The sequence below is a fragment of the Acipenser ruthenus genome, chromosome 8 (genome assembly GCF_902713425.1).
Source record: "Acipenser ruthenus chromosome 8, fAciRut3.2 maternal haplotype, whole genome shotgun sequence".
In the NCBI taxonomy this organism is placed as follows: Eukaryota; Metazoa; Chordata; class Actinopteri; order Acipenseriformes; family Acipenseridae; genus Acipenser; species Acipenser ruthenus.
In genome coordinates, this window is record NC_081196.1 from 32,725,252 (window position 1) to 32,741,192 (window position 15,941).

The 15,941-nt window shown below is 41.0% G+C and overlaps 1 protein-coding gene across 1 annotated transcript in view; it reads right to left on the bottom strand.

The window, feature by feature from the left end:
- The window catches only part of LOC117407098 (A disintegrin and metalloproteinase with thrombospondin motifs 5-like), a 33,471-nt gene extending 17,755 nt beyond the window's left edge, over nucleotides 1-15,716 (bottom strand). Inside the window, exon 1 of the mRNA XM_034011727.3 lies at nucleotides 14,025-15,716. Within this exon, the coding sequence (XP_033867618.3) occupies nucleotides 14,025-15,080 (1,056 nt within the window). The 5' untranslated portion in view covers nucleotides 15,081-15,716. The remainder of the gene's footprint in view (nucleotides 1-14,024) is intronic.
- Nucleotides 15,717-15,941: the final 225 nt, after the last annotated feature.

A 15,941-nucleotide genomic window follows, 5' to 3' on the forward strand; every position in this document is an offset into this window, starting at 1 on the left:
TCCCCCTCTCCTTCTTCTTTCTGTACCCATCTCTATATTTATTATGGGATTGTCAGTCTGTTATTTTCAGTTGTTGTTTTCTTAAACAGTATCTTGTTGTGTTTGAAAATGCACTTAGAAACATGCAGCTTGTCTGGTTTGAGTATCCCCTACCAGAACCACAGGGTTTACATTTAATAAGGCTCTTCTGAAGTAGAAACAGTTCAACATGTTTACACTGGAAACTTAAATGTTGTGATTCATTAAGAATGCGGGAACAGAGTTCTCAGAAACCAAACAGAAACATTTTTCATCAATCCCGATTGCATCTGGAACCCAATAAACACTCACCACACTTCCAGGGAGCTTTACAGAAAAATTTAGAAAAACAATTTCTTAACCCTATCCTGGATCCCTGGTGTTTGTAGCAGGTGTTCTGTACATGTTACAACTTTATTTGTAGTTATGAATTAATCTTTTGTTATTCCTTTTTTGGCTACAAAATATATTCTAAAACCAACTACAGCCCCTAAAGCATCCAGGATACAAAGGATTAAAACCAATCAAGTCACTGATTGTTCATCTTTCCACCAACAATGTAGAGCTGCTGGAAATGTTTATAGAAAGCACAACATCTTTGAAAAGTGGTTACAGTATTTGTTTTTGTAATTTATAACATATAACAGTTTTTATGGAAGATTTAACACTAAGTCTTTGCAGTAAAGAAAAATTACTGTTAGATGCCTATGATACATGTTTGAATAAAATATAGATAAAATATAAGCTCTTTTATGCTCCTTTTCATACCGTATTGAAATATTCTGCTCAAATTGAGACTTCTGCAAAATACAGAAATACAATCCTCCTGTATTTACTGAATTATTTCATAGTTCACTGTGACAGAAATAGAATGATTCTTTATGGTAAATCTCCCTCCTGACCTGTGAGGGTGCTACATAACGGGAACAGAGTACCCTGGACTGGTTGGCCTGACAATTCATTCCCAGGGTTAAAAGGAAGTCGGTCATCTAGAAAGGGGGAGGAACTTCGGTGGACTAACTCATTGACCCGGAAGGGAAACGATGTGGCAGCCATGGATTGGAGGAGCGGCTGCACTCGTTTACCAAGGGGTCATGTGTGATGGTACAAATAGGGGGCGGACAGACCTGATCTGTTCCTTCGTTTATGGTTACGGAAACGACCCGGAAGGACCATTGTTGTGATATCGTACGTGAGTGTTTTGTTTGTTTTGTCTCATCTCTAATTGTTGATTGTTATTATTAGTAGACGGCTAACACGGTCCGGAGCTGTCGCCAGAGGCCAGCACGAACCCGGACATCACTACACCTGTGTCACAATAATAATTGTATTTGCACCACGAGCACTGCAGCACGCACCCAGGACTGGTGACCGTGTTTGTATATTGTGTGTGGAACTGGACTGTTTTCATTATTTGGGTCTGTAATCTCTTTGTTTTGAACAGTGCAACACACATTGCTGTGTATTGCCTGTAATTATTGTTTTGGTCACCAGACCTGGATTATAAATCTATTTTCTGATTGGATTATCACTGTCTGTCTTTTCCTTGCGCACATCATCACTCCTACACCTGTACCCTGCGAACCACTTTACCACATTCACACACTGTGCGCTCTCCTTCATCTACCTTAAGTTAGTTTACATTCCCTAAAGGTGGTTTCAGCTGCAAGTGCACAAATTTCCTCCCCCCTTGAAGATGGTTTAACATTGTCACGCCAAGTGCCTGGTACTACCTGCAGCTGCAGGAGGTAGTCATCTACTTCACAGCAGCTCAGCGAAACATAAACAAAAATGTAAACGTTCTTAAATGGGTTTATGACTACTATAGCCTACAGTATGGCCTGTCCCACACAACACACATAAAAACCCTCTTACACTATAAATCATATTCAACAGTATGTTCAACATCCTTTCATTCACCTCATTTGGTAAGGGGGTAACTTCAATATTAACCAGATGTGTAAAGTGTGTGAGAGTTTACAAACATGCCCTAATTTACTTTTATCTTTCTGACATGCTGTCTGTGTACATCACAGGGAACAGATGCATTGCGTTAGCTAAAACCTGATATATCAATGGGCATACAGAGCCTCAGGATCAACTGGTGCTTGTGTGACCTCTGTATAGCACTGCTTCTCTTTGGTTTACCTGATACAGACATTTCACACATAAGTTAACACGTAATATACCCAGCATGTGTTTGTAACATTCGTAAAATATTAGTGCCGTGAAGTGGGGAACCTAGTGGCAGTGTACTGGACAGAGTCTGAAAAAGGTAAAGGAATGATGTAATGTTCAATGCATGCTGTGCTTCATAAACAAGGTCAAGACATAAAACACTGCAGCCCCGGCACACATGGTAAAGTGGGACTATGTCTGCATGCAGTGTTTGAACAGGAGGAAGTTTCTAATGGACACCTGAGTGAGAGGTCTTTAGGCCACGACCAGTGACAGCGACAGAGAACAGAACGGCTAGTTCTACATGAAGAAAATAAACATTCATGTGACAACCTGTCAGTGATATTACATAGGCATAGTATTTTGGTCCGAACACGTGCTGAGTTGCCAGGCAATAAGATGCCACACCATGGCTCTATAATTATCTCAACATTTGTTCAGCTGTGGAATATGTGTGTGAGTTTATACAGCCGTGTAAAAGAAGAAAGAAAAACCCCACTACAAATATTTGGTATGTGCAAGGTAAAAGCACAGACAGAGAGACAATTGGAAAACTAAAAAAAGTTCAGGCTCTCGTATCAGTGACTACAAGCACGCCCCTTGCTTGTGTCTGTGCGTGTGTGTGTATCTGTATGAGAGTGGCTGTGAGCCTCTGTAGTGTATTTCTGTATGCAATCCTACATGGTATGTATTTCAGTTTGTGTTTTTATGGTATGTGTGTCAGTAATGTGTACCCAGGTGCCTGTGAGTGGGTGTATGGCATAGCTCCTGTGTGTATAGTGTATAGCGGTATATGTCTGTGTCTGTGTTGCCCACAGCTCCAGGTGGCAGTTCTCAGATGCTGGGGTGGTTTTCAGCAGTCAGGCAGGTGGCTGAGCTGCATTTTCCAGACGTGTTGACATGCAGAAACAGCAGCACCTTTAAAGAGGAACCTGACCTCCTTCCCAGCACTGCAAGACTCACATTTACCAGACTGCGTAACTAGACTAGAGACTCTGCATGGGTAATTCTCTGACAAAGCAAAATCTAATAAAATGTAATAGGACTACAATGTGCATTATATGTACAGTACAGTAAAGCATACAGTTCCACAGTGCAGCTGCATAACATCAGTGGGTTTACTATGGTTGCTCTACACAAGAGACTTGGAAGAATCCACAGCAACCGTGGATAAAACTGTCCAAACACAAAGCCATTCATAGTGGTTGCAAATACGGCAGTACATATATTTTTGTTCAAGGGGAAAAGCTAGCCAACATTTCTGAGCTATCAATATCAGGAAAAAATTGATCACCATAACACATAAAAAACATGTAAGAGTGACATGCAGGCAGTCAGGCTGACAAAACAGACAGAATTTGTGCTAAAGAATGTCGAAGTTTCATCACAATTTGATTAGCGGCTCTCTAGATAAACTCCATAGTGTGACTTACGTATGTGTTCACATGCATCCCCAATGGGGGATAGTAATAATAATCTTCCTCCTGCGTACACGTTGATTCCTGATCACCACATTTCAAGTGGCCATCCTTATCTTTTCTCTTTCTTCCATCACTGATCATGCTTCCTGCTTCAATGGATTGTGTGGCATTCATTGCACGCATACTGAATAGATACTAAAAAGTGTTGCTTACTTAAATGTTTTGGGACTGACTGACTGTCTGTTTTGTGTGCAATGGTACTATCTGAGGGTTAACAATACAAGCACTTGTTATGCTTATGGTGGCACTCACCCACAACCACTAGAGTCACAAGGAATGGGCAAAATGGTTTAATATATAAGACATCTAACATATTTAAAAAGGGGGCAATTTCCAGCGTCCAAATTCACATCACAAGAATGTTGTTAAAGCTGATTGTGGGTTAATGATTCTTCATGTCACTGAACTCCAGGACAAACACTGTGCATTACTGAGCATTGCTGACTGACATGAGACAACAGACCCTTTCTGCTATGTTCTATAACTCTAACACTTTGCTGCGATAGCATGGTAAAGCACAGGCAAGCATGGTAAATCAGATGGTTAATCATCGTTAAGCACAGTAAATAATTTGCAGAAGTATTTGAAAAGATTGGTGAATTTTAAAGCTATCATGCATATTTAACATTCTAAACAAGAAGGGATTATACAGTATGGATTTCAAATGGAAAGGAGAAAACTAATCTTTCCTTCAAAATCTGTAAAAGTGATTTGGAAATCTAACTGCCCAGACCTTACAGTGATTCAGTTTATCAGAGCAATAATGCTTTCTGATCCCAGACCCAAGCCATTTCTGGACTAATGTCAACATTGCAAATCTACCCACTAATAGTACTCAATTTAAAAAAAGACATTTCACACCATGAACATAGTTCTCATTTACCTGTATTGAAATAAGAATGCTGTGTAGTACACACACACACTGACACACGTCACTCTAAGCATGTTGCATGAATATATTGTCTAATGTTGCAAAGGTGTTTATACAAGCTACAACTATACCTATGCTACAACTATACATATATCTATGCTACTTTTTTTGGGGTCCCTTTTTCATTCAGAATACACTGATATAAAGTGAATGTACTGATAATTCTTTGGTATGGAGTTGGTAAAGGTATTTAACAGTTGGTTCTGGGCGTTTTATTATTTTGAGGTCCCAATGACTCTGAACTGGAAGTCTATTAAATGAGCAGGTGAGGAAAGCTGTTTCCTTCTAATAAGCAGTGGAAAGATAGAAAAAAACACAGAAAAGCATGACACACTGAACCATGCACGTGGGCTAAAATAATGTAATAAATAAACAGTAAACTATATCAAATGATTAACATTCTTGGTTCAATGTTAACAGCAGAAGTTGAATTACTGTTAGAATTTAAAATAAGCATACTGACTGAGGAAAGATCAGTGCATTGAAACTTTAAATACCACGGTTAATTTCAAGTATTTCATTGTCTGGGGTGCACAAATCTGGTCGTCTATATCCGGAGACCTCCAGGTTTTATAACTGATTAAAACCTGGAATGGTTAAATTAAGTGAAGACCAGGAGGTCTCCAGGCCTTGAGGAACAGATTTGCACACTGTGAAATGACAAGGAAAGTGCAACTCTATTTGAGAAATCTTTAACATGGTGTAGAACCAGATATCATGGTTTAAAACACATGTAGGCTAAAACATAGATTTCTTTCAAAACTACACATTTGAGACCTATATAGGGAAGGGATATGCATAGCTTTGAAAATGTATAGAAAATGATTCTTTTTTGGCTACAATTTAAAGCTTCCAGTCAGCAGTGTCTGTAACAGCAGTGGACACCATCTGTTACATGAGGAACTAAAGCACAGCCTGTTTCATGAACCTGATGTCTGTGCACCTGTATGTAAAAACACGCAACACATTTAAAAATAAGCAGAGAGGTCAGCTTTAGGGCAGATGTGTTACACTATAATTTCACCAGTCACAGTGCCTCATTATCCATACCCACTAGATTGCATCTGGAAAATCTGGGCGGTCACTTACAAACACAATCATTAACCATGTGCCAAAGAGAGACAGGAGCTGCTGTAGAACACTGTAAGTAGAGTTTGATCTTTTTTTTATCATTTACAAGTGTAACAGGGTGGAGGCTGGGTGCGAACTGGTGACCTCATACACCACAAGCGAGGGACTTAACCGCTATGCAAAAGAGCCGGGCTTGTCTGGATTTGTGGTTACAGTGCTTTTAACCTCATTTCACCAACAGGGAAAATAATCTGTAACAGGAGTGCTTCCCACCCACTTTAAACGATCAGGCGATCAGCTGCTGCCAGTCTGAGCGATCCAGGTCACTGCACCAATGTAAATGGGAGGAGGCTGGACGCGAAGCGGTGACCACGTACACTGCAAGCATCTGCATTTGTATTTATAAAGCTTTTAACGTCATCTCACCAACAGGGGGCAGAATCTATAACAACAGTGCAACACACAAGATTGCCACTTACACAAGCATATCAAATTTAATTGTTTGCAGTATCTGGTTTATTTTTCTCGTGATGCAAATACAGAAGAAAATATTCAAAGATAACTATTTGTACCACAAGTACTTTTTTGGCTAGCACCATGAATCCAAGCCTTTCATATTGGTCTTTCACTGAAATTGCATGGTTGTGTCAGATGAAAACCTTGACGAAGTTGACATATCTTACAGCTGGAATCATTTTGATTTGCTGAAACCTTCTGTTGACATTTTTACAAATACTGTTGGCGACTGACTGGTGACTAATTAATCCCAACTGTGACTCTTCTGAAGTACAGTAAATGATGAATGGATCGCAAAACAATATCAATAACAGACTTCACTAGGTACTGGACAAATAACAGCCATGCCTGCTTCACACAGACTGGGATCTACTAGAGCCATCCTCTGAACTCTGTTGCAGATATCGGATGTTTTAATGAGAAGCTTATTGTTTATACACACTTGGTTTTAACACATTGTTTATCATTTTGCAGTGTTTTTTTCTTTTTTTAAATTGTAATTTAATTATTGAGTAGGTCTGGCACAGACATATTTTCCTGCTCATATATTCAGGACCACACTGCAACCCAGACAAAATATCATATTTCTTTCAACGGCCACTGTAAATATTTAGCTAACAATCATAACCTTAAAAAATAGCTCCTTGCCATTCTGTTCCACTTCATGGAAAATCTTCCCAAATTTTCTGTTCCTATTTCAAGTTATTTATACAGGAGCATCTCTGAGCATGCAGGCACATACATTAGCAGCCCTATCCATCTTCAAGACAGGGTGATAAATAAAACCTTTGAAATGGAAACCACTGACAGTACCAGTAGGTCTGCATTACGGGATCTTTCAAAGTTGCAGATCAGATCTTAGTTTCACATCCCATGCAAGGGAGGTTCTAACAGGGGCACTCTGTACACTGAAGAAGGCATTAGCTGATACCTTTGTCTCCTTGACTTAGTTTCTTATAATGTTACATTACAATTCTGATCAAGTGTTTTGAAGCTATGGATGCTGATATACTAAAACGGGATAGTGCCCCCCAAAATCCCTGCAGAGTTGCTGGCAGATGGAGGAGGCCCAAGTTATCACTAAGTTATCCCAGTGTTCCTGTAACGAATCCCATTGTATAACGCTAATGTCCTTTTAAGAATCACGAATCTGTATATGTATAGTGTATTATTGTTACCAATTTAAATGACCCTGCAGGTTTATGAGAGCTCCACAGTTGGTAGAAAATAGGCCAGTGAGAACAGCCCTGACTGTGAAGTATTTGCCTCATGCGAATAAACTGATTAATTTGGGAATGCACTGTATGTGAGTTACTGTTTCTTGTGATAGCCAGACTGGGGGGGGGGGTTACTCCAGTTGACCCTTACACCTGAAATACCGATGCACATGGTTCCTCCATCTTAAGAGGTCAGAAGAATGCAGGTTTGCAGTATTTAGTGTTGGGTGAGGACATGTCAATACTGTAGAATGATCGATATCTGAAATCTATGTGCGGTGTCTGTCTGAGAACTCTACTGCGACAGCCTCAGGAATGCAGAGACAGCTGCTTCATTCCTTAATAAAGCTCTTTAATCCTTCTTTTACCATCTTGTGACTACTGGAAAGTGAAATCAAAACACACACACAAGTTAGGTTAGACCCAACACAAGATTTTTCAGGACTGAACAGCAGCAGCATGTAGAAATATGGTATGATAGGTTCTTATCTGAATTAGTGAGACCAGTTCTAAACAGTGGATTGCTCCTTACAGGTAGTGCCACAGTCAGGATTCCACAGATATTGGTTATTAACTAACATGTTTGTTAAAAAAAATATGGCTAGTGAAACTTAAGATGTAAAATTATTTATCATCACCTTGGTAGTCCCCCCTCTCAACAAATTAAGCTGAATGACGTGTCATGTTTAGCTCACCAATATAATGCTAAACTGCAAGGAAACTGGTAGAAACAACAGCGATTGTAGCTAGATGCTCTGCTGTAATTTCTACTTAACTTTTCTGTATGATGTATAGTGCAGCTGAAGTCCAGTTAACCTAAACATAAGCACCACCAGTCTGATGTCAGGCCTAATTGGTTTCCATAATTTCAATAAATTATGGATTTAAAATGCACTGTTCATAATTGTTTTTAAATGGTCACAACCACTGACCTTTTAATTTAAATTGACAACACAAAAATTAAAAAGGAATAAAAAAGGAAAGGCGGGTTTGCATTGACTTGTATCCGAAGAGTGCCAGAGGGTACCACCATAACCTTAACAGCTGGAACAAAACCAAATATATCTGCATGAAAAGTTTGCTTTAAAAAGATAAATGAAAATAATGCACAAACATACAGAGGCTCCTGATAATCGTGTAATATTCACACAGTACCTGAAAGGTTAAAAATATTTGTATAAAATCAAGTGTTTTATAGGATTACAGCCAAATGCAATCGAAAACATCTGTAAGAGGCTAGGAGCATACAGATGCAGAAGAAATAACATTCACACACCCATTCACACCCTCTTCCTCTCTACCCCAGTCTGGCTCTCAGATCCGGAGCGCTGGGGTCAGGCAGCCACAAACAGCTCAGTTCCTGAAGGGCTTGGTCTTGCGGCAGGGCAGTGCGGTGTGAACTCCTGTTCATCCTGCCCCTTTCCCACGAAGTTTCAATTTCACGAACACACAGAGTCAATTCTATTACCAGAAGTTCAAGAAAAAAAAGGAAAAAAAACATACAAAAATGCTCATCCTGGTTTTGTAATTCTAGTTTTAACATATGCAGTTAATTAGGTTGTATGCTTGCATGCATGTAAGTGTTTGCGTGTGTAGGTGCCTATTTTGGTCCGTGCAGGGGAAATGTCTTTTCCAGAGCACCGCCTGGAAACTGGGGTGTCTTTGGAACTTAGCACGCTAATGGTGAGGTGTGAAATGCATTGAGGTGAACCCAGCTTACTTCTGAGGATAAAAGGCTTGTCTCTGCACTTCTGACTAGTAATGGTGACGGCTCGCGCATCATAAATGGAGAGCTAACACTAACCAGACGTGCTCACAGGAAATAAATCATATCATAAACACTGATCGGAGAAACAGGCAATGCACAGCCCTCAGAAAGTTAATGAACTGTTAATAGATCCTGCAGATGTGAGGACAGACTGTAAGGTCTCTCCCCCCCCCCCATTAAAACTGTGTAAAAGGTTCTAACAGGGGTATCAGCATGGTTTTGTTACCCAATCCCTAACCTGCCTTTAGCAAAAGGGCCTGGGTGAGATTCTGTGGGCTGAACTGTTGAACTCACTATTAGCCTTCCTCTCTAATATTTCTATAAAAGCAAAACCAAATAACCCAATAAAGAACAATCTGGTGGAGGAACAGGATATGTTACAAAACGGTAAGGCTTTATGTGAAACTGCTGTTTGAATTTCAATCACTTCCCAAGTTGACTACACTGACACTTTATTGTGGATATATCCCCTTTCCACACATGTAGAAATTGAGCCAGCCGCTCCCCACATTTCTATTGAAAGGTGAAGAGTCACTTGACCTGAGGTACAGATGTATAGATAGAGAACTGTGGAGCAGCAGAGTGTCAGTCAGACAACAAGAATCAGTAGCTGACTTGCTTCAGAGAGGGAAGATAGACAGAGCTTACTTGGGTAGAGCTTCATCTACCCCAAAGCACCCTTCCCTGGAGCCCCATTCCCCACGAAGCCCCTGTCCTTGGAGAGCAACATTTATAGGGTTTGCTGAAATCTTTCCCCCTCTTACCCCTCCCATGCATCCCTACAGCAGGTTCCTGACCTAGTATCCTTCCAGCAATACACTGGATCACATGGAACTAGAAGCAAGCATTTAAACTCCCGTCACATGCTTGACAACGTTGTAGTGCTGTCACATTTTTGAAAACACAGGCAAATATTACCCTCTTGCTCTGTTATGTAAAATCAAAACATTAAGGTGGAATACAAAGAAGACATGGATACAGTAGTGCTGTTGTGCAATGATAGCATTACATGTACATATAAAGTACCAGCTAAACAACAACTGTTCACCACTAAGGTCCAGTAAGTTCAATGAACTTGCAATAGAGATTGTAACTTTAAAATCAAGTCTTCTTTCAGGACATTTAACTGCTGTATATATTCTCTAATCTAAATCAAATCCAAACCATCTCTGTCACACCACCGTTATGCACCTAGGCTCTGTATACATCCCGCTTCTTCACTGTCTGTAGTACTTCTTGGGCTCTCAATTACGGTAACATAATATTGGTTTAATAGGTCCTATACTGCCTGTGGACAGGGGTCAGTGAGTTTCAGTCTGGCCACTGAGACCTGAGCTCTGTCAATGACCTGGCCGCTGGCAGTATTGCTCTGCTGCTCTGAGTGACAGCAGCACTGATCCTGAACGTAAACGAGACAGGGAGCTCTACTCATTGCCTCCTTTACCAGGGGAACAGTACCGTGTAGATCGCTATCACTGCTTCTGTGTGTGTTAATGCTGGGAAACAAATTCAGAGAGTCAAACACACATTTATTTGGAGGCCAAAATGACCATGTTCGTGCTTGGCATTAGTAGCAAGCATACAGTAATGTATACACATTGTTAGATATGAAAATAACTTTGATACTTGTGCTGTAAACCTCTGTGCTGCCAGGTTTTGTATGTAATTAATTAACTGATGCCTGAAATAAATGAATGTATTCTACTATACAGATGAGTGTTTGTTTTTTGGTGGTTCAGGGTTTTTATTTTAGCATTTCTATACATTATGTTTAGAAACTTTTACATTGTGCCATCTAACTCATACCTAGCAGTCAAAATAAAGTAACTTGCCCCTTCTTGAGTTATACTCATTCCTATTCCTCCACATCCCCCTCTCTTCTCTTCTAGCTATTCTTTGCTCCAATTGTAATGGGGGATCTACTGCTTCGTCCAGTCACTTAGATGTTGGGCCCCTAAACCGTGTGTGTTTAAGGCCTAATGTTTCATATCAATAGATTATTAATATATATTTTTTTAATTTAGTAATCGCCAATTATTTTATTATTTTCTCCCAATTATTTTTAGGCTCAGCTCACCACTACCACCCCTGCGCTGACTTGGGAGCAGCAAAGACGAACACACGCTGTCCTCCGAAGCGTTTGCTGTCAGCCGACCGCTTTTTTCACACTGCAGACTCACTGTGCAGCCACCGCAGAGCTACAGCGTCAGAGGACAACGCAGTTCTGGGCAGCTTACAGGCATGCCCGCAGGCGTCCGGCCAGACTATAGGGGTCGCTGGTGCGCGGTAAGCCGAGGACACCCTGGCGGACCTAAGCCCCTCCCCAGGTGGCACTTGGCCAATTGTGCGCCGCCCCTGGGAGCTCCCGTCTACGGTCGACAATAGAATAGCCTGGACTTGAACCGGCGACCTCCAGGCTATAGGGCACATCCTGCATTTACCTGTAGTGCCTTTACCAGATGCACCACTCAGGAGCCCCTCATATCAATAGATTCTATTCAAATTTCTGTGATGTGTAGGTTTGTCTTGAACAACTACGAATGTTTTGAGCTAAAATGAAAGAATATTAGTCCCGGCAACACTGTGTGTATGTATGTGTGTGTGTGTGCTCATGCGTGCCTACCGTGGCTTGGAGCAACGTAGTCAGTAGTGGCGGCTGGTAATCAGCAACACTACAATCTGATGAAAACGCACAGTATGTCTGTACCTGCCGTCTTTACGTAGATCCACCAAGATCTTTCTTCAGTGGGCCCGTTGATAAACACCTGCTTCAGGATCTGGCTTTCTTTTTCAAATATCATGCGCTTGCAGATAATTATTATGTCTGGACAACGGACAGTACATTTAATGAAGAGACTAAAATGTTATTGATTTTTCTATACATGGAAGGGCATTATTATAGGTCAAGCGTTTGTGTGTGACTTGAGCAGAAGTCTTTATGGAAAGGACTCATGTGCCATAGTTAAATGTCATACTATCTCATATACCAAACCTTACAAACTTACAGTAGATGTAGTGAACAAAAGGGGTTGCTTTCAGATGTGTTCACACATAATATCACACATGAAAATACAGTGTAGGACCACACCTGAGCAACAGTGTAATATTGGGGACATCTCTAGCTTTTTTAGGTGGCCTGCTTAATGGCACTAGACAAAACATTTGTCTGCTTGTGAGTTTACCTGCTGTGCAGATACACTTTAAGGAATGCGTGTAATGAGCTGCTGCAGCATGCTTTCCAATGTATTTTATTTTGGATATGGTATCTTGGTTGCTGTTGTTTACTGCACTGACCGACTGTCTTATACAAACAAGTGCAGTATTGTTCTGTAAGAGAATCAAAGAAGAGCCGAAAGCAGTTATGCATTCAGTCCTCCAGTTATATTTAAGAACTAATCAAAAACGAGATTACATTCCAGTCCAAAACTGCATGATCACAAACACGTACTGTACTGTAAACCACAACACGTGGCCTTGAGCATGTCAGCTACAAGGACACTAGTCTGCAGGCTTACTGAGCATGACCTAAAAATGCTGTCTAATTGTATTGATTTGTGTAGGCTGACTGCCCACCACCACAACATTCCAGTAAAAGAGATACTGTCTCTTTGCTCACTTGTTCCATGCTTAAATTAGAGGCTAAATAATGTAACAATACATTTTAAAGCTATAGTGACCAATATGTTTTAATAAGTGTGTTACTTTATGAGCCTGAAGTAAATTATGACAACTGCAGGTATTGAAAGCTGCATCTGAATAACAAATATTTTTTAGATGTTCTGAAAAAAATCAATCCACTTGTTTCTTTCTTTGTTTGTTTGTTTGTTTCTTTCTTTCTTTGTATTTACCTTACTGGACTAGGAACTGCTGCAGCGGCATCATTTCAAGGAGGTAGTGTGACTGCAGCTCAAACGGCTCTTAGGTGATGTAAACAAACTGGAATGTAAATCTCTCCTGAAGTTACGTGCAAAAAGGTAATATACTGTATGGAAAACTGTAGAAATCAAGCACTAAATATCCAAGTAAAATTCGTAAAATTGAAACAGATTTTGGAACACTAAATATTTTGAACAATACACCCAGTAAACTCATGTCATTGTTCTGGTATGATATACGTGGAAATCGCATCGCTTAAACTGAGGCTTAGCCCTGTTAAATGAGAAGCAGGTGCTGGTGCAGCTGTCTATGAACACAGTGCAAATAAAACGTTAGATGTACACAGATAAAATGCAAATATAGCTGAGCATTGCGGCCAGGAAACGTTAACCAAAATACACAGCACTTTAAACCAACAATGTAACACGTCGCGAAAAGAAGATAAAGATAAAATAAACATATGTTACGGCTTTCTTTCCTACAAAATTATACTGTTGTGTCTGTGGCGGAATAAAATATCTAACGGGGGGACTTCAGAGTGTGCGTTATTACCAGCAGTGTAGCCAAGCTTCCCAAACACCACAGAATAACATGCACAGCAGAAAACCGCAAGAAAAAATGGAAAAAAGACATTTATAAAGTTTCAACTCTCACTTTGTAATTTAGGTCATGCAGAAAACTGGCTGAAGCCCAAAGTTCCTAAGTTAAATATGTGAAGCAGTCTACAGTACATTTAGATGCATATGTTTAAAGGTTTGCTATCTAAGATCAGACCGCTCCCAAGACAAAGGGTGCACTGACTTTAAAGAAAATGGTCAGTACCCAAAAATAACACGTGGGGAAGCGAATATTTCAATATAGTTACATTTTTCAAAGGCGCCATTTAGTGTCCAGTAACTTAGGGCACAGTAAAAAAATAATAATAATAAAAAAATACAACCTGTCAGACCTGTGTCTACCTGTCTTACCTGCCTGGTGAACAGAATGGCAGCATCATAGTGCTCTTCGTGGTCGTCATCCAGTTGGTTCTGCTGGTTTTGCCACTTGCAAAAGCTCTTGAGGGTGGAAGCTGCGTTCTTGCTGATCTCCAGACCCTTTTCCTTATCGGTGACAACCACCACTTTCACCACTGCCAGCTGGATAGGGTTCTCTATGCTGGCGTGCCCATAGAGCCTGGAGGCAATGGAAGCCAGTGTTAGGAGGTAGTGTTGCAGGTCCTTGCCATACTTCTTGGACATGGACTCGTCGGCCACCAGCAGGAGTTCCACATGCCTCGCTCTTGAAACAGACCGACGGGTTCGTCTCCCTGAGGCAGAATTAGCCTCCCTGGAGCCCCACCACCACCTCTCCTGGCTGTCCTTATTGGAGGGACCCGTGATTTTCGTCACCACACTTCGTCGTTTTCCCTTGCCACCCTGAGTCCCGCAGCTCTCTCGCATGGGCACAGCCTCGAAGCTAAACCTCTCCCGAGTGTAGTAATGCAAACCCTGGTCCAAATCCCCTTCTGCACCATACACCTCATTCTCTCGTCCCTTAGCCCTGACCAGTGGCTTTATCGTATAGCGGGCATGCTTCACCGCAAAAAAGCCCTCTAACCCCCCGCATAGGTTGAACAAAGCCAGAGATTCAGGGTTGGAGTCTACAGTGCCCCGGTAGAAGCACTCCTTGTGCAGGGACCCCAGGTGCGCATCCCCTTGGAGCGCTCCTACATACTTGGTGCTGAAGTGGTGAGAAAGAATGGACTCGTCCCTTTCCATATCCAAAATGAATTTCTTACCATCTGCATAGAGGATGTAACCAATCTTGCCATCACCCGAGTAGATCTGGTCAATGTTTTGAACGATCCCATTTTTGCTTCTGGGATAGTGTGTCCCACGAAGTGTCAGCAGCCTACTGGCAGCTGGTGGTAAGGCAGTGCCAGGAGTGAGATTGGTGTTAGGAAGAGACGTGCCCAGGTGTAACTCCAAAGTGCACAGCAAAAGCAATTTCAATAGCACCATGTTTTTGTCTTTAGCCAAAAACATAAAAATAATTATAGTCTGAGCACACAAAAAAGTTTTCAATATAAAATCAATAACTTAAAAAGGACCAAGACTCATTGCAGATTGCCTTTTACGGCTTAGATTCCCCCAGAAAAGTATAAAAAGACGAAAAAACTGCAGTGAACTTTTTCCAACAAAACACAAAGTTTCCACTAAACAGCGGCAGCAAGAAACAAGTCCTGTTCTCTCTTTCTCTGTCTCTGTGGTCTCGTGCAAAAAGAATCAAAGCATCAAGTCAAGTGCTGCGTCTGTTCCCAGCCCTCTACTAACACGCCGGCTCACACAGCTGTCCTTGGCGTTTGTTTTTATCCCCAATCGAAGTGCCCCAGTGCGAACGCGGAGAATTGAGAGTGTAATCTGAAGATGAGAAGAGGCTGAACAATGAATTTATAGCGGAATGTCATTCCTGCCTGGGCTATTTCACCAATTGGTCAAAGAAAAGAGAGAGAGAGAGAGAGAGAGAGAGAGAGAGATTCCTAACAGACAACCACTCCCACACTTCCTTCACTTTCAATCACAGTGTCTAAAAACACCAACGTTTGGGTTAGAAATAAAAAAAAAAGTCTCTTCCATCAATTTTAAACAAGATTGCCCTTTACAAAAATGTGCGTCATGCAATCCTTGTGGGTGGCAGCGATTTACACACAACACTGGAATGAAATTACGGTGCTGCGTAATATCACTTTTAACAGTGTATGTTAGAATGACCGGTAGAGCGCGTGTTTTGTTAACTGGTTTCTCGTGACTAAGCGAGCAGGATGTTATATAAAACAATCTATATCTGGTTGCTTTAATTGAACTTTGTAGGCCAAATTGATATTGCAGACAATGATTGGATTTCTA